This window comes from Taurulus bubalis, assembly GCF_910589615.1.
Source record: "Taurulus bubalis genome assembly, chromosome: 1".
Lineage (NCBI taxonomy): Eukaryota > Metazoa > Chordata > Actinopteri > Perciformes > Cottidae > Taurulus > Taurulus bubalis.
Window position 1 is genome coordinate 3,285,247 of NC_136589.1, and position 24,213 is coordinate 3,309,459.

At 46.1% G+C, this 24,213-nt stretch overlaps 1 protein-coding gene across 1 annotated transcript in view; it reads right to left on the bottom strand.

Annotated features, from left to right (window-relative positions):
- Positions 1–24,213, bottom strand: part of man1a2 (mannosidase, alpha, class 1A, member 2) — a gene marked incomplete at both ends in the record, with an annotated part of 97,323 nt that overhangs the window by 19,836 nt on the left and 53,274 nt on the right. The window contains 2 exons of the mRNA XM_079216370.1: positions 16,201–16,281; positions 23,047–23,165. Of these exons, the coding sequence (XP_079072496.1) occupies positions 16,201–16,281; positions 23,047–23,165 (200 nt within the window). The remainder of the gene's footprint in view (positions 1–16,200; positions 16,282–23,046; positions 23,166–24,213) is intronic.

Here is a 24,213-nt window from a genome sequence, read left to right on the forward strand (position 1 = left end):
AGACACTTTCTGCGTGCTACGATACACGTTAGAAACTTTCTGCGTGCTACGATACACGTTAGAAACTTTCTGCGTGCTACGATACATGTTAGAAACCTTCTGCGTGCTACGATACATGTTAGAAACCTTCTGCGTGCTACGATACATGTTAGAAACCTTCTGCGTGCTACGATACATGTTAGAAACCTTCTGCGTGCTACGATACATGTTAGAAACCTTCTGCGTGCTACGATACACGCTAGAAACGTTCTGCGTGCTACGATACATGTTAGAAACCTTCTGCGTGCTACGATACACGCTAGAAACGTTCTGCGTGCTACGATACATGTTAGAAACGTTCTGCGTGCTACGATACACGTTAGAAACGTTCTGCGCGCTACGATACACGTTAGAAACATTCTGCGTGCTACGATACACACGTTAGAAACCTGCGTGCTACGATACACACGTTAGAAACCTGTGTGCTACGATACACGTTAGAAACATTGTCCGTGCTACGATACACACGTTAGAAACATTGTCCGTGCTACGATACACGTTAGAAACATTGTCCGTGCTACGACACACACGTTAGAAACATTGTCCGTGCTACGACACACGTTAGAAACATTGTCCGTGCTACGACACACGTTAGAAACATTGTCCGTGCTACGACACACGTTAGAAACATTGTCCGTGCTACGACACACGTTAGAAACATTGTCCGTGCTACGACACACACGTTAGAAACATTGTCCGTGCTACGACACACACGTTAGAAACATTGTCCGTGCTACGACACACACGTTAGAAACATTGTCCGTGCTACGATACACGTTAGAAACATTGTCCGTGCTACGATACACGTTAGAAACATTGTCCGTATTGCGACACACACGTTAGAAACATTGTCCGTGCTACGACACACACGTTAGAAACATTGTCCGTGCTACGATACACGTTAGAAACATTGTCCGTGCTACGATACACGTTAGAAACATTGTCCGTGCTACGATACACGTTAGAAACATTGTCCGTGCTACGACACACACGTTAGAAACATTGTCCGTGCTACGACACACACGCTAGAAACATTGTCCGTGCTACGACACACACGTTAGAAACATTGTCCGTGCTACGACACACGTTAGAAACATTGTCCGTGCTACGACACACGTTAGAAACATTGTCCGTGCTACGACACACGTTAGAAACATTATCCGTGCTACGATACACGTTAGAAACATTGTCTGTGCTACGATACACATTAGAAACATTGTCCGTGCTACGACACACGTTAGAAACATTGTCCGTGCTACGATACACACGTCAGAAACATTGTCCGTGCTACGATACACGTTAGAAACATTGTCCGTGCTACGATACACGTTAGAAACATTGTCCGTGCTACGATACACGTTAGAAACATTGTCGGTGCTACGATACACGTTAGAAACATTGTCCGTGCTACGACACACGTTAGAAACATTGTCCGTGCTACGACACACGTTAGAAACATTGTCCGTGCTACGACACACACGTTAGAAACATTGTCCGTGCTACGATACACGTTAGAAACATTGTCCGTGCTACGATACACGTTAGAAACATTGTCCGTGCTACGACACACGTTAGAAACATTGTCCGTGCTACGATACACATTAGAAACATTGTCCGTGCTACGACACACGTTAGAAACATTGTCCGTGCTACGATACACACGTCAGAAACATTGTCCGTGCTACGATACACGTTAGAAACATTGTCCGTGCTACGATACACGTTAGAAACATTGTCCGTGCTACGATACACGTTAGAAACATTGTCGGTGCTACGATACACGTTAGAAACATTGTCCGTGCTACGACACACGTTAGAAACATTGTCCGTGCTACGACACACGTTAGAAACATTGTCCGTGCTACGACACACACGTTAGAAACATTGTCCGTGCTACGACACACACGTTAGAAACATTGTCCGTGCTACGATACACGTTAGAAACATTGTCCGTGCTACGACACACGTTAGAAACATTGTCCGTGCTACGACACACGTTAGAAACATTGTCCGTGCTACGATACACGTTAGAAACATTCTGCAGCCCTCCAGCCTTCCTTTTTCCGGGAGATCGCAACCTTTTTGTACATCCATTTCATTTAAGTATACTTCACAATGACAAGTGAAAGCCAAAACACTTGTCTTCTTACCACTTTAATGTTGCTTCTTAAAACTCAACTTGCCTTACAGAGGACAGGAGATCAGCCTCCATGAGTCTTCAGTAAATCCTTTATGAAGTGATGTTTTATTTAAAAATACTGAATTTATTGACTATTTGTGTCATTCAAGGCAAACGTTCCTTTGAGGGACACCTGGCGAGCGATACAATCCCACAAAAACACGACGCCTCGTTACAAAAGGTGTCACATCAATGCCCAAACAAAACATGAAAGCTTATGGAATGATAATTAAATTATTAACAGCATGAATTTCAAACCTTCATTTAAAAAAAGTAAACACTCACAGCGGGACACAAACTGTAAGAGCTGCATTCAGGCACAAAAAAAACACGGCCTTTCATGAACACGACTAAGAGACAAAAGACGGAGGCGACAAACACGTCCAGCAAACTGACATGAAAAGATATGACGACAAAAATCCACAAAGAGCTGAACCAGTAGTTGTGTAAAACAATATTGGGCATGAATTACAGTGATTTTCAACCAGTGTGCCAAAATATGATTTAGTTGCCGCGAATAATTTGCCATTGTTGAGCGTCTGAGCTGCAATATAGTGGCCGAGGAATTAAATACTCCTCAATGCCAGTAGGTAGCGCAATAAATACCTACCATATATGCTAAGGGTTCATACGCATTTTTTTACCAATTTCCATGACTTTAGACCAAATGTCCATGACAAACATTTAGTGAAATCTGGGTGTAAACAGTAAAAAGTGAGTAAATGTAGTATTTAAACTAACAATGAGAACACAAAGCATACAGTAAACCTTAAATGACTCAAATGAATGAGACAATAGTTTGATTAAAAGAATAAACATTTATATAGATGCCTGTATGTATGCCTGCTTATATTTTGAGTCTTTCTTTTAAAAGCATATTCATTATTTTAAACTCAGCGTAAATGAACGACATGAACACATGAATATAACACATTTACATGACTTTTACTAAACTTTGGGGATTTTATTTTTTTCAAGGACTTTTCCAGGCCTGGAAATAACCATTTTAAAATGACATGACTTTTCCAGGTTTTCCATAAGCGTAAGAACCCTGCATGCTGTGTGACATTTTGTAACTGTTTAGGTTGTTGGTCTATCACAGGATTTTATTGTAGAAAATGTGCCGCGGCTGAAAAAAGGTTGAGAAACACAGACTTAAAAAGGGGGAGAGAAAAAGTTTTACTCGGCTATTTGTCTTTTTTTGCAAGAAATGACATTTCAATCCAATATTCTGTCAAAGAATCTGGTGTTACTTAAAAACGGCGTGAGCGGCTTGAGGGACGATGACAGAGAGCGGCTTTCAAAAGCTCCTCCCACTTTGCAAACAGCTCTATTTCTACTTCGGCATTGTACTTCTGAAGGGCAGTGGTGGAATAAATGCACAAAGAGGCCGTTGTACAAGTCGCAGACGGCATCCGGCGGCGCCGCGGAGGAAAGCACTTCACCAGACGGCTGATTCATCAACACTCTGTCAGGCCCAGCAGTTTTATGCAGAGGCCAGATCTATGGGAGGAATACTGCCGCCTCTCAAAGTACAGTTTTATGCAGAGGCCAGATCTATGGGAGGAATACTGCCGCCTCTCAAAGTACGGAGAGAGATAACGTGACGATGTTCTGTCTGCAGAATGCTGAAGCTGCCAGAGGAACATCTTATGGAGGACTGGAGGTCAAACTGAGGAGCTACACAAGGAACACATAGACTAGACGAGGGGGAGGGAGGGAGGGAGGGAGAGGGAAATGGGCAGAGATACAGAGGGATAGAGAGAGGAAGGATACAGAGAAAGAGAGGCAGAGAACAATGGGCAGAGAGAGAGAGAGAGGGGAGGGAGATAGAGAACAATGGGCAGAGAGAGGGAGGGAGAGAGAAAGAGAGGCAGAGAGAGAGAGGGAGAGGAGAGGGAGGGAGGAGAGAGGGAGAAAGAGGGAGAGAGAGAACAATGGGCAGAGAGAGGGAGGGAGAGAGAGAGAACAATGGGCAGAGAGAGGAGAGAGAGAACAATGGGCAGAGAGAGGAGAGAGAGAGAACAATGGGCAGAGAGAGGAGGAGAGAGAGACAACAATGGGCAGAGAGAGGAGGAGAGAGAGGAGAGAGAGACAACAATGGGCAGAGAGAGGGAGGGAGAGAGAAAGAGGCAGAAAGAGAGAGAGGGAGAGGAGAGGGAGGGAGGAGAGAGGGAGAAAGAGAACAATGGGCAGAGAGAGGAGGAGAGAGAGAGGCAGAGAGAGAGAGGGAGAGGAGAGAGGGAGAGAGAGAACAATGGACAGAGAGAGGAGGAGAGAGAGGAGAGAGAGAGAACAATGGGCAGAGAGAGGGAGGGAGAGAGAGAGAACAATGGACAGAGAGAGGAGGAGAGAGAGGAGAGAGAGAGAACAATGGGCAGAGAGAGGGAGGGAGAGAGAAAGAGGCAGAAAGAGAGAGAGAGAGCAACACATGAATGTGAGAGCAGACATAGGAGAGATGTGAGGATGATGATGTCATCAAAAACACAATCGGTGTGTTTTCCTCTACCTTATTTTCCATTAGCAGTAATTAAAGAAACAGTGGAAAGGCCAAACATTCAGGAGGGATAAAGAAACGTGAGACAGGAACGGAGGAGAGGAAGCCGTGCTCACAGGTGATTAACGGCCTACAGGAAGCTCAGGGATGGATCCGATAGATGAAAAGAGTCGGTTGTGATTTGGTGCCGTGTAAATAAAGCTGACTTCACTTAAACGTCTGCTGAGGGGACACAACGATAGTCGGCGGTCGGAAACATCACAGACTCACGTGATTCTGTCACGTTCCACACGTTCTCTTGAGGTTTAACGTCACTCGCTTCTTTGTGGACTGCTGTCGCCATCTTGTTTTTTACAACCAGTGAACAGGAAGTGATCAAATCTGGACTGAGACGTAGCGACCTGTCAATCACCTTGTAGTCCCGCCCCTAAAGCAATTTCCTTTACCGATTTTCTGAATTTTCAATTACAGATTTGAGCTACATTTCGATGGAAACCTGTCGAGCGAGAATGACGAGGGTTGGGGAGAAAATACAACTTGTAGTGTGTGTGTGTGTGTGTGTGTGTGTGTGTAGTCCTGTCTAATCATCATAAACCCCTCCATTGATTTCTGGCCCCGCTACAAAGCTTCACTGCGGTTTTATTGGCAATCCGGCTGCTGACGTCGTCGAGCGAGACGGGATCCAACAACGGAGGAGAGACTCCACCGTTTACGACAATCCTCCTCCTCCTCCTCCTCCTCCCCCCTCCACTCCCCCCAGGGGATGAAAGAGGAGGCAGCTCTCCAGGACCGTATAAAGAAACAAGCTATTGTTGGTCGTCACAGGAAGTGAACGTGCTGAGAGACGGAGAGGAAACCGTCTGCTTTAATTAGATTAATTAATTATTATTAAGAATCACACTATTCACTCATGGAGCCAACGGCAACGCCACAGAGATGTAGGTACCAGCGTCTGCTGAGAGCAACCAGACCATTGTTGAAGTTATTTGAATCTCTTTAGACGTTAAAGATGTCAGAAATTAGATTTCCATGTGTACCAAACGTAAATAATTCTACTTTAAGATCCAATCCTCCTCAAATAATGTGAAATATATGAAGATGTGATCTCCTGTTCCGGTTCCAGATCCAGGTTTTTAAGCTCCTGGAGCTGATGGAAGTCGTTCCTCTCAACTTCTCACATCTCCCAAATCGTTGCAGTCGAAAACAACCGTGTGTCCCGTTCACATCACTTCCACTGAAGAGGAAGAAGAAGAGGAAGAAGAGGAGGAAGACGAGACGTGATATTAGAAGCTCGGAGGCAAAGGAAGAGAATCCCTGTGGGAGGGCGACTCCTCTCCATCACTCTGACAGCGCCACTGTTCAGCTTTTTAAAATGCATTACAGCACACTTCAAAAATCGATGCACGCTCTCTGTGAACACACACACACACACACACACACACACACACACACACACACACGGGAAGGTTGGGCATCACGTTTGAGAACGCACAAACACAAGCTGGGATGATATTATTAACCAATAATAACTCGTATCTTTTACACCGTTTTTCCACCAGAAAGTGCTGACACGCTTCTTTTTTGTCGAGTTTAAGGATTCTCTGTCAAAAAGGGTTGATGTTGTGCGTTTGTTCACTGAATACACGTGAAAAAATAAACCGTATTTGTGATAAATGCAGTATTCACCGAGCCCTAGTTCTTCTTCTTCTCTGCTTTCTTTACTCCCCCATTTCCCCTGATTAATCTCTTCTGCTTTCTCTCTCTTTCAGGATTAGCGCTGCCCTGGAGGCCGTTGGGCCGGATTCCCAGGCGGCCCAGACTTCAGAGCGGAGGTTAGAGAGGACGGACTCCTGCTGGGACCGGCGGAGCTGCCGAACGTTTAAATAAAAACGCGTGCGTCGGCGCTGTAAGGAGCTTTTGGGTTCGGGTCCCGGGGTTGGGGCCGCGCTGTAATCCGCCACTCAAACGCGTCCTAAACTCGGCCAATGATCCGTTATTACACACGGGGAGGGCGCTGGTTAAGCTGGAGAGGCTGAGAGGCTGAGAGGTGGCAATGGCTGTGCAGCAGACGAGGCCCTGACGGGACGAGAGCACGAAGCGTCCCACGGGAGGACAAACAGTCACATGTAGAAACGACAGAAAGACACAAGTAGACTGAAAGACAAATGTAGATTTTTTTCTCTCGACATGTTGATGCACTGATGTGCTGAACTGTTGATTCAATGATTTCAATCAGAATTGTTGACTTGTTGAAGAATAAACAGGACCTGAGTTAATGGATGAACACATTTAGTTTCCTGGACGCTGCGATTACGTCATTTTCGGAAGTCTAGTATTTTTTCTAGTAATAAAAGTCTATGTTTTAGAGTTTTTAGATTTAAGTCAGTTAGCTTTCTCACTTAACTTAGAAAGCTGAACCCCCAATAAAATGTTGAAAAATTAAGTACATTCTTTACTATTATATTAGTATTCATTGCCTTTATGGTATTGTCCTTTTTGTTTACTGGTATTTAAGTTATGTCTATTCTTTGATTCTCTGTAGAACAATTTATAAACTTTGTTTTTAAAAAGGTGCTATGCAAATAAAGTTACTATTATACTATGGCCTGTTAGACCGGCTCTCTAAAGAATTTGAATTGAGAGAAAGAGAGACTCTATTGTACGACACACATTCTCAACAACGCAATGCATAGAAGAGGATCTCTCACACACACACACACACACACACACACACACACACACACACACACACACACACCCTGGTGAAAGCAGCGGGTCACTGTTAACATGTAATGGAGCCTCCTAAAGGGATTAAAGGGAGAGACTGTGAAAGGGGCTGAAAGCACTGGCTTGGTAAGAAGGGCCCCAAGGGGCCGGCAGGAGAGACGGGGTGTGTGTGTGTGTGTGTGTGTGTGTGTGTGTGTGTGTGTCGTGCCACTTTGCCATCAGCTGATCCACTTTTCTCATATTGTCTCATCAGAGGCCAAAAGACGAGCCGCCATGGAGGCGACGTCACATCAGCTGCTGCATGACGCCGTCGGCCATGACTCCGTTTCCCTTCATCTTCACTGCAACATCCATTAAGTCCTGGATGGAAACCGAACAGCCGCGGCTCGAGGGAGAGGACTGAGAAACTCTGCTACAATGCCGTAAATCAATAAGAAAGACAAAAACAATGGAAGTTGAAGTTTTACTGCGATCTTTTATTTTACAACGTTTCTCGAGTGTTTCCAATGTTGGACACAATAAATCTATGTGCCATGAACACTGAGCTCTGAATGCTATGTATCTGGTTACTGTAAAGTTTAAACGGTTTACTCGGGGGTGAGATTTGAAATGAGTCTGAGAGACGAATGTTTTGGATGAATTGTCACATTTTGAAGCTTCATTTTGGTTGTTTTTCTCTGACGGTAGCATTTATCACACACACACACACGATGTGTTCAGGGACCGATGATAACAACGTTTTTTTACAGTGTACTTTTGGGCAAAACATGCTTTTCAACCCGCCGCCGGGTTTTTGTGGCTCAGAGGGTCTGAAGTTACCTCTTGAAAAGTGAAACTTCTTGTTTTATTTTTGCGTGAGCTCGTGCTGCAGACGATCCTAACGTCTGGAACGTTACCGCTTCCCCCCAGAGGACCGCTGGAAATAGAACAAAGCTGAATGCAAGAGTAAAATCTAAATGTGGGACATCCACTGAAGCAACGCGAGCGTCTTCCCGGAGCGCTTCCTCTCGTGGACGTCCAGCAGAACGACACAAATACAGTAACACACACAGTCTCCTTCATTCATTCTCCACCTTCTCTTTTTCACTCCATTTCCCCACATCTTCCCGCTCGTCATCTCCATTTCTAAACCCTCTCGCTCCTCCGTCCGTCCTCTTCCCGTCTCTTCTCCACACCTCTCCGGCTTCACCTCGTCTGCTCTTTTGAACCTCGCCGTCTTCCTCTGCTCCCTGTGAGACGATCTCCAGGAAGAGAGGCGCTGAAGTCCCTCCGGTCTGTAAGCCGCTTTGTTTACGGAGCGGAATTCATAAAAGCTGCGATGAAATTAAAATTTCTCCCTCGTTTGTTCCACCATCTTCCAGTGTGTGTGTGTGTGTGTGTGTGTGTGTGCCTGCTGGCACAGCAGCAGCCACTTACTGAGCATGTCATCACAGCAATATCTGGGCCTCCCAGGGGAAGTAGACGTCTGGCGCTGGAAACAACGGTGACAATGTTTACGGAAGATAAAGTTTTTTGCACCGTGACTAAAATAAACTCGGCTTTATGGCGCATTTTATTCGAGGCGGGAGCATAATTTACTAAATGAACGTCGTGCTGTTTTGAAGAAGACTTATTTTCCTAATGATTCCTCATCTCTTTGACTCGACTCATCTCCTCTCTACGTCGCTCCTCCACATTCCAGATGAGGCAACTTAAGTTCACTGGTTGCGAAAGAGAAAAACCAAGATGGCGACGGCGAGGCTTCAGACTAAAAGGGAGTGAGACAGGAATCTGAGAGGAAGAGCGAGGGAGTAGATCACAGTTCCTCGTGGCCGGAAACAAAAGGTGTGTTCTATCCGTTTATCACTACTTCTTTTGTCTCCTCTCACCTGCCTCCATCTCTCTTTTCTCCCTTTGTCTCCGCCTCCCACTTCTTTCTGTTTTACCCTCTCTCTCCCTCTAATTTCCTCTAGTTATCCTTCACCCACCACCATCATTATCTTAACCCCTCCATCCTCCATTTCTGTCATTCTACAATCTCTTCATCTCCTTCCTGTTATCCTACATTACAGGGCCTCCTCATCCTGTTATCCTACATTACAGGGCCTCCTCGTCCCGTTATCCTACATTACAGGGCCTCCTCCTCCCGTTATCCTACATTACAGGGCCCGGCCTCCTCCTCCCGTTATCCTACATTACAGGGCCTCCTCGTCCCGTTATCCTACATTACAGGGCCTCCTCCTCCCGTTATCCTACATTACAGGGCCTCCTCGTCCCGTTATCCTACATTACAGGGCCTCCTCCTCCCGTTATCCTACATTACAGGGCCTCCTCATCCCGTTATCCTACATTACAGGGCCTCCTCATCCCGTTATCCTACATTACAGGGCCTCCTCCTCCCGTTATCCTACATTACAGGGCCCAACCTCCTCGTCCCGTTATCCTACATTACAGGGCCCAACCTTCTCGTCCCGTTATCCTACATTACAGGGCCTCCTCCTCCCGTTATCCTACATTACAGGGCCTCCTCATCCCGTTATCCTACATTACAGGGCCTCCTCCTCCCGTTATCCTACATTACAGGGCCTCCTCGTCCCGTTATCCTACATTACAGGGCCTCCTCCTCCCGTTATCCTACATTACAGGGCCTCCTCCTCCCGTTATCCTACATTACAGGGCCCGGCCTCCTCCTCCCGTTATCCTACATTACAGGGCCTCCTCGTCCCGTTATCCTACATTACAGGGCCTCCTCGTCCCGTTATCCTACATTACAGGGCCTCCTCCTCCCGTTATCCTACATTACAGGGCCTCCTCGTCCCGTTATCCTACATTACAGGGCCCAACCTTCTCGTCCCGTTATCCTACATTACAGGGCCTCCTCCTCCCGTTATCCTACATTACAGGGCCTCCTCATCCCGTTATCCTACATTACAGGGCCTCCTCATCCCGTTATCCTACATTACAGGGCCCGGCCTCCTCCTCCCGTTATCCTACTCCTGATGGGACCACTGACTGGTTATAAGAAGGGGTTGTAGTCCCCATGACGTGACACATTTGTGGACTACAAACTTCAAGCACTGAGTCCTGATCCGTCGACATCTTGTTTTTCTTTAGGAACCAGAAGGGACACAAGAGGGTTTTGTGCTAAGCTAGGCTAAAGATGTTCAGGACGAAACTTCCTGCACGAGCTTCACAGAGATTAAGATGATCTTCATCTTCTTATCCGACTGTTGTAAAGACAGCAAACAAGAGTGGTAGTTTCTTAGTTGCAGCTTCCATGTCAAGAGGGCTTCATGGACGCTGGAGGCCAGATTACGGTCTGAAAACAGGACTCTGAAGTCTGTTGTAACGACCAGAGGAAAGTGTGTGAGGCTGGAAGGAAAAGCAGCAACCAGACTACAGCTCCTGTGTCTAAAATAAAAGCGGGAAGGTAAACACGGCGGTGTGCTAATGAGCTGCAAGAAGAAACAGCGGACAAAACATTTGAGTTTGATCGAAAGAGTTTGTCGTTTCTCTATCTGCCGGTAAAAGTAGCCGACGACTTTGTAGATTCTTCCTCGAGCGTCCTGTTTCGTTTCTGAAAGTTTTCAAGATCTTAAGCGCTTAAAATGTACATTGCTGACCAATCAGCTGCAGCTCGTCTTCTGGGTCACGACGCAGAAGAAGCTCACGAGCCGAAAAACACATTTCACTTTTCATTTTGTGGCGCGAGGAGAGGAGACGAGGAGCAGGAAACCAGACCAGTAAGAGAAGGAGGAGATTAAAGGAGGTGAAGGATTAAAGGCTGTAAGAGCGGAGAGATGACATAAAGGAGAGGAAGTGAAAGAGAAGGAAAACAGATGAAAGAGAGGAGAGGAAACTAACTCAGGAACGTCTGAAACGCTTCGAGGTAGAGAGAGAAAACGAGGAAGGAAAAGAGAGGGAATTAAGACAGAAGGTAATTAGGAGAAAGAAAATTAATAGGAAGGAGACGAAAGAAAAAAGAGATTAAAAAGAAAGGAGGCGGCGAGAGGAGGAGGAGGGCAGAGCTGAGAAAACGAGGAGGGCAGAGCTGAGAAAACAAGATAACGGGTGCAGATGAGAGGACAAGATGAACAGATCAGGAAGGAGGTGGAGACACTGAAGGGAGAAGATACTAAATACAAATAAAATACAAAACAATAGAAATAGCAGCGCGGGGATGAAGAGGATGTCAGAGGAAGAGGTAGAAACACAATCCATCACTCCTCCTCCTCCTCCTCTTCCTCCTCCTCCGCCTGAATGCTGATATCAGACTCTCTGAATCACAGTTTGTCTTTTCTCTCTTTTTGTTGTGTTTTTATCTCGTTCCTCCGTCTGGACTTCCCTGTCTGTTTCCGCCTTTCTTCCTCGCTTGTGTTCTGCCTCATGTTGTCCTCCTCCTTCCTCCCCCTCAACCTCCTCCTCCTCCTTTCTATCGGTTTGGTGAGAAGATCTTTTGTCACTTCTGTTTTGACGTTCACAGCAGCCTCTAGTGTCGGTGTGTATAGCTGGGAAACTATTAGAGAAACTGTTAAGAACGTCTAACTGGTCCTGAACCAGTCTCATGTAGTCCTGGTCCTCTATAGACCTCAGTGTAGTCCTGGTCCTCATAGACCTCAGTGTAGTCCTGGTCCTCTATAGTCTTAGTCTAGTCCTGGTCCTTATAGACCTCAGTGTAGTCCTGGTCCTCTATAGTCTTAGTCTAGTCCTGGTCCTTATAGACCTCAGTGTAGTCCTGGTCCTCTATAGTCTTAGTCTAGTCCTGGTCCTCTATAGTCTTAGTCTAGTCCTGGTCCTCATAGACCTCAGTGTAGTCCTGGTCCTCATAGACCTCAGTGTAGTCCTGGTCCTCTATAGACCTCAGTGTAGTCCTGGTCCTCATAGACCTCAGTGTAGTCCTGGTCCTCATAGACCTCAGTGTAGTCCTGGTCCTTATAGACCTCATGTAGTCCTGGTCCTCATAGACCTCAGTGTAGTCCTGGTCCTCTATAGACCTCAGTGTAGTCCTGGTCCTTATAGACCTCATGTAGTCCTGGTCCTCATAGACCTCAGTGTAGTCCTGGTCCTCTATAGTCTCAGTCTAGTCCTGGTCCTCATAGACCTCAGTGTAGTCCTGGTCCTCATAGACCTCAGTGTAGTCCTGGTCCTCATAGACCTCATGTAGTCCTGGTCCTCTATAGTCTCAGTCTAGTCCTGGTCCTCATAGACCTCAGTGTAGTCCTGGTCCTCATAGACCTCAGTGTAGTCCTGGTCCTCATAGACCTCAGTGTAGTCCTGGTCCTCATAGACCTCATGTAGTCCTGGTCCTCTATAGACCTCATGTAGTCCTGGTCCTCTATAGACCTCATGTAGTCCTGGTCCTCATAGACCTCAGTGTAGTCCTGGTCCTCTATAGACCTCATGTAGTCCTGGTCCTCTATAGACCTCATGTAGTCCTGGTCCTCTATAGACCTCATGTAGTCCTGGTCCTCTATAGACCTCATGTAGTCCTGGTCCTCTATAGACCTCCATCAGCATCTGGTTCTAGAGAGTTCTGATGAAATCAGATGACGTCATGCAGGTTCACCAGAACCTCTTTCCGCTCAGACTCCAGCAGAGACCAGTCCACCGTGGACAGACCCAGATTGTGTTGCTGGACCCGCTGGAGGGAAGGGGGTCAACAGGAGAACCAGAACCAGGACTGAGAGGACAGACTGTCAGACCTGCTGCAGTAGAATGAGGTTTTCTAAAGGGACCCTGGTGCTCAGAGACACTACCTACATCAGCTGTTTCTTCTTCTCTTGTTTTTTCCCCTTGCTCTGCCACTAAGCCCCTCCCTCTGTCACTAAGCCCCGCCCTCTGCCACTAAGCCCCTCCCTCCCTGGAACATGCTGACGTCTGACTGAGTATCTCTGCAGAGTGGCTTCATCTTTACAGTTACAAGGGAATGAGGAGGAGGAGGAGAAGTCTGCGCCCTCACACGTTCATCTTCCTCATCCTTCACTCCCATCTCTTTATCCCTGAGCATCACCTTCACCCACCTTCCGCTCACCCTCACCGTGTCTCTCTCTCTCTCTCCCCCCCCCACTGCTTCTATTAACCACACGACTGCTCTCCAATGAGTGACTGAGCAGGATTTATTTTTCTTCTTCTTGGAGCGAGGGATTTGGAGTGAAAGAGTGGAGAAGAGGAGCGACTTTAAGTTTCTCTTTCATAAGGATTCAGTTCCAAACCCACGACCTTTCCTTTGTTCTCGTCATCGTGGGAGAGAGGCAACTTGTAGATGATCAGGTTTTTACTGCTTTCACCTACAGATAATACTAATAACTCCTCTGCTTCGTTACATCGGCTGATGAGGACATTTATGAACCCATAACACATTATAATAACAACATTACAGCTATTCATTAGAATGAAAATCTGAAATCCAGCTGTAAATTCATTCGTCGGAACAAAGGAACCACTGAGTCTCTTCTGAACTAACTGAATTTATAGTCATTTTACACTTTGATGTGTTCTATATTCCTGTTTCCTAGGAAACACTGTTCAAGTCTGCACTTTCTAATGACCTTCTTTTTTAAATAAATGTGGCATGAAGATACCTGCTTTTAAGCTTTTATTTATTCTGCTTCACTGAAATGAAGCTGAAAAAGAATTAATAAAAAACTGCTTCCTCAACTTTCTAATGCGGTTTGAACCAAAAGGTTAAACGCTGTTAAAATAATAATAATCTTTATGCTTCACAGGTTGGTTAAAAGACATATTGAGTCACAATAAATAGCACTGAAGTGTGAATGATCTTGTTCTTTTAAAACTTTAAAAACTTCTTCCAGGAGTTTTATGAATATTTAAAAAGAGGATCAGACAGCTTGTCGGGCTTCTTGTTCCACGTTTGCTTTTCCACAGTAATTTAACTGGCCGTCTGTTTTCCACCACGTTTAAAGTCCTTCAACCAGACTTCCTCACACACTGACATGGTCTTGCTTATATTACATGAATCACATTTGTATGTTTCCAGTATTTTCACCGCTGTGGAAACAAGAACTAACAAACAAAGACAGGAACTGATCCGCTTCACAGACATGAACTTCTGTGTGTTAACTCCTCAGTCGGTACAGAAACCACAACATGGCGATGAGACCAGCGGACGTTACACTGAACACATTACAGAGGAACTGTGAAAGATAGAGCGGAAGAGATGGAGAGGAAAAGAGAAAAGGAGGGATTCAACTTCAACCAGCTCCTCAAACAAGAGCCAAAGTATGACTGCTGGGGAACAGAGGAGAGGACGGAGGAGAAAAAGAGAGGATGGAGGAGAGGCAGAGAAAAAGAGAGAGGAGAGGAAAAAAGAAGAGGAGATGACGAAGGAGAGGAGGAGAAAGAGAAGAGGCTAGGACGGAGGAGAAAGAGAGAGGAGAGGAAAAAGAAGAGGAGAGGAGAGGATGGAGGAGAAGAAAAAGAAGAGGAGAGGACGGAGGAGAAAAAGAGAGGAGAGGACGGAGGAGAAAAAGAGAGCATGGAGGAGAGGCAGAGAAAAAGAGAGGAGAGGAAAAAGAAGAGGAGAGGACGGAGGAGAGGAGGAGAAAGAGAGAGGAAAAAAGAAGAGGAGAGGACGAAGGAGAGGAGGAGAAAGAGAAGAGGCTAGGACGGAGGAGAAAGAGAGAGGAGAGGAAAAAGAAGAAGAGAGGAGAGGATGGAGGAGAAGAAAAAGAAGAGGAGAGGACGGAGGAGAAAAAGAGAGGATGGAGGAGAGGCAGAGAAAAAGAGAGGAGAGGAAAAAGAAGAGGAGGAGAAAGAGAGAGGAGAGGAAAAAAGAAGAGGAGAGGACGGAGGAGAGGAGGAGAAAGAGAAGAGGCTAGGACGGAGGAGAAAGAGAGAGGAGAGGAAAAAGAAGAGGAGAGGAGAGGATGGAGGAGAAGAAAAAGAAGAGGAGAGGACGGAGGAGAAAAAGAGAGGATGGAGGAGAGGCAGAGAAAAAGAGAGGAGAGGAAAAAGAAGAGGAGGAGAAAGAGAGAGGAGAGGAAAAAAGAAGAGGAGAGGACGGAGGAGAGGAGGAGAAAGAGAAGAGGCTAGGACGGAGGAGAAAGAGAGAGGAGAGGAAAAAGAAGAGGAGAGGAGAGGATGGAGGAGAAGAAAAAGAAGAGGAGAGGAAAAAGAAGAGGAGATGACGGAGGAGAGGAGGAGAAAGAGAGAGGAGAGGAAAAAAGAAGAGGAGAGGACGGAGGAGAGGCAGAGAAAAAGAGAGGAGAGGAAAAAGAAGGAGAGGACGGAGGAGAGGAGGATAAAGAGAGAGGGGAGGAAAAAAGAAGAGGAGAGGACGAAGGAGAGGAGGAGAAAGAGAAGAGGCCAGGACGGTGGAGAAAGAGAAGAGGAGAGGAAGGAGGAGAAAGAGAAGAGGAGAGGAAGGAGGAGAGGATGGAGGAGAAGAAAAAGAAGAGGAGAGGACGGAGGAGAGGAGTAGAAAAAGAGAGGAGAGGAAAAAGAAGAGGAGAGGACTGAGGAGAGGAGGAGAAAGAGAAGAGGCCAGGATGGAGGAGAGGAGAAAAAAAAAGAGACGAGAGGACGGAGGAGATGAGTAAGAGAAGAGGGGAGGACAGATGTGAGGAGGAGAAAAAGAGAGGAGAGAAGATGAAAAAGAAGAGGACGGAGGTGAGAAGGGTGGAAAAAAGAGAAGAGGACAGAGAAGAGGAGATGAAAAAGAAGAGGAGAAGATGGATGAGAAGAGGAGAGGACGGAGGAGAGGAGAGACTTTCCTCATCCCTCCTTGCTCTGCTCAGGTAACAACACAGGTGAGACTCACTTCCTGTCCAGAGAGGTAGTAGGCGGCCAGCAGTCCTCCTATGAAACGAATGTTGACCTCAAACACGGACACCTCGGCATTCTGGGAAAACAAGGGAGCACAAACAAACAGACAAATTACTACCTTTGTATTTTCACATTTTCAAATGGACTTCCTGTTGGTTGATATTATTCCCTGCAAAACCTGAATCTGGATTCCAGGTGGAGACGAGGAACACAAATATGAGGGAGCAAAACACCGACAACAACTCAGACTGTCATCATAAATCATTCAATAAAGCACATCGCTTGACACTCCGGACTCGAAGGGAACCCATCTTTTCACATCGGCCTGAGGAGACAGACCGTCTCTTTATGGGACGTCAGCTTCAGTTTTATTACGGTTATTACGCTTTTATTTATTTCATTTCTTAATGTGTTTCTTAATGAATTGGTTGGTTTTATTGTTTCACTGTCGAGCTGTTTTATCATTTGAGCCTCTTTAGATTTTATTATGTTTCTGTGATACTGCCTCGCTTTTAATGTCAAAGCACTCTGGGAACTGTTTTTAAAGGTGCTAAATAAGTAAAGTTATTATTATTATTATTCATAACACCTTCCAGTTTCAGGTGAGTGATGGTGACCTATGTGCCCTTGACTTCTAACTAATGTGTGCTAGCATGAGGAGGAGAAAGAGAGGAGGAGAAAGAGAAGAGGATGGATGAGAAAGAAGAGGAGAGGAGGCGAGAGAGAAGAGGACGGATGAGAGGAGGAGAAAGAGGAGAGGACGGATGATGAGAGGAGGAGAAAGAGAGGAGGAGAAAGAGAAGAGGATGGATGAGAAAGAAGAGGAGAGGAGGCGAGAGAGAAGAGGACGGATGAGAGGAGGAGAAAGAAGAGGACGGATGAGAGGAGGAGAAAGAAGAGGACGGATGAGAGGAGGAGAGAGAGAAGAGGACGGATGAGAGGAGGCGAGAGAGAAGAGGACGGATGAGAGGAGGCGAGAGAGAAGAGGACGGATGAGAGGAGGAGAAAGTAAAGGACGGATGAGAGGAGGATGGATGAGAGGAGGAGAAAGAAGAGGACGAATGAGAGGAGGAGAAAGAGGAGAGGACGGATGAGAGGAGGAGAAAGAGGAGAGGACAGATGAGAGGAGAAGAAAGAGGGCGATGAGGAGGAGAAAGAGGACGATGAGGAGGAGAAAGAGAAGAGGACAGATGAGAGGAGGAGAAAGAGGAGGATGATGAGAGGAGGAGAAAGTAAAGGACGGATGAGAGGAGGACGAATGAGAGGAGGAGAAAGAGGAGGATGATGAGAGGAGGAGAAAGTAAAGGACAGATGAGAGGAGGAGAAAGAGGAGAGGACAGATGAGAGGAGGAGAAAGAGGAGAGGACGGATGAGAGGAGGAGAAAGAGGAGAGGATGGATGAGAGGAGGAGAAAGAGGAGGACGATGAGAGGAGGAGAAAGAGGAGGATGGATGAGAGGAGGAGAAAGAGGAGGACGATGAGAGGAGGAGAAAGAGGAGGACGATGAGAGGAGGAGAAAGTAAAGGACGGATGAGAGGAGGAGAAAGTAAAGGACGGATGAGAGGAGGAGAAAGAGGAGAGGAGGAGAACGAGGATGATGAGGAGAACGAGGATGATGAGAGGAGGAGAAAGAAGACGATGAGAGGAGAAAGAGTAGAGGAGGAGAAAGAGGACGATGAGGAGAAAGAGAAGAGGAGGAGAAAGAGAAGAGAAGGAGAAAGAGAAGTCTGTGTCTGAGTCGCTTTGACTCGACTTATAAAAGTCTTAAATATGAACGTAACAGTTTTTCGTCCTTTTTAGGAGACAAGGCATTAAACTTGTATTCATCTTAAATTCTCACTGCAATTTTTCACAGCATGTTATCAAAGTTAAAGCATCTAATTAAACAGCTTCATTAGAGGAATCATAGAAATATATTTATGTAGCAGTGATGGACGACTGCAGACACTGTTCAGCCACCATTGTCACAGTGTAAGCCGCCATAAAAACCTCTTTTTCAGACGTTTCCTTTAAATATCAAACTTTAGATTATGGCAAATTGTACTCTGATCACATCCATTTCACACACCTTTTCCTACGTTATCAATCTACATCTATTAATATCCAGAGCAAACGGTGCTCTGTCGACACAACATTTATTTGTGCGCGGCTTCCCGTCACCGATTATCATTCATTTATTTCCACCGGCTCGTGTCACTTGGAGCGCGTGGTCGACTGTGGATCCGACACGCGTGTGTTTGAAGTACACACGCGTGTGTTTGAAGTACACACGCGTGTGTTTGAAGTACACACGCGTGTGTTTGAAGTACACACGCGTGTGTTTGAAGTACACACGCGTGTGTTTGAAGTACACACGCGTGTGTTTGAAGTACACATTCTGTCAGAAACGGGCGAACGCGCAGCAAAAAGATGCTTTGAGGACTCGACTCCGACCTCGTTTCCGTCGGATGAGGAGGCAGCCACTACAGACGTCTTCTGTTTGGAGAGAGCTAAAAGGAATAAAATAAGCTATGGTCCCCCCGAGGACAATCAATTATGAAAGAAATGAATTATGCATTATTGATATTACTACTGCTTTCACTCTTGAAAACGACAAACGTCTCTGGTGGTGTGTCGCGTCGACTGTCACTCATGAGGGTGAACTGCATTACTGACATGGAGCTTTCTGAAGGACGTGTCACCCAAAGATTGTGTATGAGGTGAAACTCCTCTGGTTGTATAGAAGTATATGCTTCATGTCTTAAAGCTGCATTCTCTCTCCTGGCCACCAGGGGGCGACTCCTTTGGTTGTATAGAAGTCTATGCTTCATGTGTTAAAGCTGCATTCTCTCTCCTGGCCACCAGGGGGTGACTCCTCTGGTTGTATAGAAGTCTATGCTTCATGTGTTAAAGCTGCATTCTCTCCTGACCACCAGGGGGTGACTCCTCTGGTTGCATAGAAGTATATGCTTCATGTATTAAAGCTGCATTCTCTCTCCTGACCACCAGGGGGCGACTCCTATGGTTGTATAGAAGTCTATGCTTCATGTATTAAAGCTGCATTCTCTCTCCTGGCCACCAGGGGGCGACTCCTCTGGTTGTATAGAAGTCTATGCTTCATGTGTTAAAGCTGCCTTCAGTGCGCCAGACAGAATCAATTGGTTCGATGATATTTTGGACAGTTTGACATAGTGTGACATTTAAAGAAGTTCCCCGTGGGCTTTGGAAAATAGCATTTTAATCTATTTTATGGCATTTTAAATGGCCGACGATTGAGGTAAAGTTATTGAAACGTATTATTAATAAAAACCTATTGAGACCAACACATATAAAAAGACATCCGGCCCTAATACAGCAGTATTAGTCCCTTCTGTTGTACACGGTAAACCCTGCATCAGTCTGTGGTGTGTGTGCGTGTGTGTGTGTGTGTGTGTGTGTGTGTGTGTGTGTGTGTGTGCGGCTTAAATATTTCACCAGAGCAGGAATAAAAACGCTGAAAGCGCTTGAAGGTTGAAGACCGAAAAAAGAAAACTTGTAATCCAGGCGACACCGGCTGAAATATTAAAATCTGCAATGACTTGTCAAGACAGAACACACACACACACACACACACACACACACACACCCCCGCCCCCCTCCGGTTTAAAGTCGTTCACTTCCAGTGTTCATTCTGGGTCTTTTCAGACATGACAACTTGTGGAAAAAGAAGATGAAGTCACGGGTATTTACTCTCCACTTCCCTCCCTTGATGCCTTGCCTCGCGGCCCCCCGTCGGCTCTCCTCCGGGCTCCCTGAGGTTGGCGGTGTGAGCACATTGAAGTTAATGACGGGTGAAGACAAGTAAAAACCAAATGCGCAGAGGAAAAGAACCCGAGGTTGAAGGGAAACTTTGTCCCAGAGCGAAAGAAAAAGGAGGACGTGGCCGTGATCCAATAAGTCGGTTGGTCAATCTGGCTCTGATGGACGGACGGACGGACGCACACACACACACACACACACACACACGCACACGCACACAAAAAAGGTAAATCTGGCTTTGACGGACACACAAACACGGTCACACAAAAAGGGGTAAATCTGGCTCTGACACACAAACACACACACACAAAAGGTCAATCTGGCTCTGACAGACACACACACACACAAAAACACACGCGCGCACACACACACACACACAAAAGGTCAATCTGGCTCTGACAGACACACACACACACAAACACACGCGCGCACACACACACACACAAAAGGCCAATCTGGTCTGATAACTACACAGCGGCCCACGTTCCCAGTAACATCCACTTGTATCGCTCCCTTCCCACTCACATCAAAATATCACTCTTTTTCTGCTCTCATTCCTTCATCCCACAATGCATTTCATCTCTTTTAATTAGCCACTCAACCGTTCTTCATCTCAGAATTTCAGCAGAACAATATTGAAAACTGTCCTATCCGATGTGTAAAAGATTGCACCTGTATTCCTGCACAGGAAGACTCTTTCAACACCTTGTAGCCCATTTCCTGGTTTACACCTTTGCTTTGTGTAACTGAACACAGTTTACATTCAGCGTGACTAACACTTCCCAAAACGTGTTCCCAGCTTTCGTACCAAGTATAAAAGTGATATATATTCCAATCAACACGTACTGTGAACCTGGATGAACGTCATTCTCACCCAACGTCTCCGATCAGAGTCCCTCCCTTCTGCGTCGTCTCCTTATTGGGACTTTTTCTGAACTCCGGGTGGGTCGTTATCTTTGTATAAATCTCTGTTTAACGGGCGATGACCTTTTCACGAGCGTCTCAAAGGTCCTGAGGAGTGTGGTGGGAAGCAGGCAGTCGGGTGAGGTAGTAAAGGACTAGTCTGTGATCTTTCTTTGAAGCGGTTATGGACGCATAATGCATCCGGTCGGCTCTGATTCTCTCCATCCTCGCCTTTTAATGTACTCTATTTCAACTATTCTGTGTGTTTTACGTCGTGTGTAATGAATGTCTCGTGTTCTGTCCGCTCTGTGGGAGATTAGCTAACGGGAATCCAGTTGAAAACAAAAAGGTCAAAAGGTTGATTTGTAAGAACGTTCTCTGCTGGACAGATAAAAGCTTCACAGAACGTTTCTATGTCGCCCATCTTACTCCATACTGTTTGTCTGGCTACGTCTCCTTTAAAAGCCTTTTAATAAAAGAAAAGTCTTTTCTCCCATTTGCATTCCCCTCAATCCGTCCATCCAAACCCCTCCGTCCTCCGTCTGATTAATCTTCCTCTTTCCTTCTTCCTCCTCTATCTCTGGCGCCTCCTCCGTTCTCTACCGTCCATCTCTCCCTTCATCCAATCTAACCTTTTGTCTCTCTCTCTGTCCTCCATCCCAAATTCCTCACGGCATCCCTCTCTTTTTCCCGCCGCTCGATCACAGTGATCCTGAGGTTAATTAGCCCTCCAAGTGTCGGCGGTTTGATCCCCTCTGCTACCTGTGATTGCTTCTGTAGGAGGACTAACGGGCTCAGGAGTCAGAAAGGAAGGAAGAAAAAATAGAGGAGGCTCAGAGAGAATAATGATTCCAGAGGAATGTTTTTTAGGGGAGAAAGGAAAGGAGGGATAGCAGCTCAGCAGAGAGGGAACGTAGAAAAAAGGAGAAGAAGAGAGGAGGACAGGGAACGAGGGAAGCATGGTTAGCGGTGAATAAAGGAGAGACATAAAAGGTGAACAGAAGATGACGGAGGGGTGGATGAAGAGAGAGGGCAAGAAATTAACTGAAAGGAAAACACTGATAACTACGGAGGATAAAGGAAAAAGCAAGATGGAGGATGGACAGAAGGTAAATAGATGAAGAGACACAGCAGATGATGGATAGAGGGAGAGATGAAAACAGTGCGATTGTCAAATGTAATGAAAGGAGAAGACAATAAAGCGTCACGTCCAAACACTACAAAGAGGTTATGAAAGAAAACAGAGGGAAGGAGTGACAGTAAAGAGGAAAATAAGATAATAAAACCGGTAAGGAGGGAAGAAGAAGGGGGTCGTAACCACAGAAGAAGCACAACAGAGGGGAAGAGAGGTGATTGACAGAAGGTAGGGAGGCTGGTAACAGGAAAGGAGGACAGGAACAGAGGAATGCTTGAGAAGAGACGAGCTTGTTACCGAAAGGAGTGAAAGGTAGAAGGAAGAGGACGAGGAGGGAAGCAAGCCCAGATGTGGAGGCTCATATTTGAATGTCATTGGTTTAATGATTCAGAGGAAGAGGACGAGGACGCTCGCCAATACTGAAGAGATGAACATGTGACGCCTCCTTCGAGCAACACCTCACCTACACGTTATGGCGCAGAAGAAGAGGAAAAGACATCGAAGGGGAAGAAATGGAGGCGAATCATTTATGAGATTTGACTGATCTGGATCATCTCACTGATGATGTGCTCCTGCATACTGGACTGTTTAAGGTCCGATGGCACGTTTGAAGCCCAAACGGTCCCGTCGTGGCCTTGAGACGATGTGCGGGTCGCCCAATCATTGGTGCGCTGCATATAAAAAAAGCTGTTGACCATCAAAGACCTGGTCCAAAGTCAACGGTGGAGAACTTTCAAGCTTTTTAAAAAAGGGTGGATTATTCAGATAGCAACTCAAAGAAGTACCGCAACCAAAACAAACTGATTAAATAAATGCGACCCCTTTGCCGTCATCAGCGGCCGGACGATCAAAGTGATTGGCCAGACGACGCTCTCGGCTATTGACCTCGATGAGATGATTTTGTCTAAGTGTGATTTCACAGCAGGGGCGGGTGATCAAACAAAGCCCCTGAAGAGACACTGAGATTCGTCCCAATCCGAAGTCCGTCAAACGCTTAGCGTGTGAAAAGGAAGTTTGGGTACCCACCACTCCGAAGTCCAGATTCTGCTCGATCCACTCCTGGCCGTCCTTGAACTCGTCGTGCAGACCCATGATGTAGAGCGTGTCCAGGGCGTCCACGATGGTCGCGCCCAGCTGGGAGTTGCCTGCAGAAAACACACAGTGCAAACAAACAGGAACATGAGATTCAGTAGAAAAACTATGAATGACGAGAGGACAACTAATCTCAAATCATGACGTCACCCGTTGGTTTGTGGACTGAAGATTTGAAGACTTGAGTTCAGTAATTTGGTCGTCGCCATCTTGGATTTTTGCAACCAGTGAACAGGAAGTGACAGAGACGGCGTATACGTCTCTGGTGTCGACCTGTCAATCACCTTGTAGCCCCGCCCTAAAGCGTCCCCTGCTTTATGGTCTGTTTGACTCTAAAATACCATCATTTACTAAATGAACATCATGCTGTATTGAACAAAAAACCTGGGCATCCATGTTTTTCTTGCAAACGTTCTATGCTATTTCTGACTCTCTTGTTTCTAGTTTCCGTTTATTCTCTCTTCCTCTCGGCTGTACAAAGGAGGAGAAAGACACACTGGTGTTTGGATGCTTTATTAAGTTACAGCTGTCCAGACTACCACTCCCCTCCTCAGCATCCTCGAGGGACGGCAGGAAGAGGAGCTGCTGGACGAACAGGCCAGCGGGAGGTTTTGGCGAAACCAGAGAGAAATACTGGTGGGTGAACGTAAAGGTGAGAAGAATGTAGAAGAAGAAGAAGAAGAAGAAGAAGAAGAAGGTGGTGGTTGTAGACAGAAAAGAAGGTGAATGTGAATTGTAGGGAGAAAGCCGAGCACACAACAGTTGCTGACTGTAATTATAGTCATTCATTCACCAGCACTTGTATAATTAGTCTAATCAATGGAAATGCCCGTCCTCTAAAAGCACTTTCACAAGCTGAGGTTAAGTGAGTTCTAATTTAACTCTATTGTTGTTCGTTTTGGTCAGTTGTGAACATGTAATCGTGCTAAAAAAAACAACTAAAAAACACAGCATTTAAACTCATGCTCTTGAGTTTGGGATGTCTCGGGCGATCCGGCTCACGTGTCCGTGACCCAGAGAAATAAAACGTTACTTAAGGCCCCTTTCAGTAAGTTGTACTTTCACTCCTCATGCCGTGTTCACACCGGACGCGACGCAAAT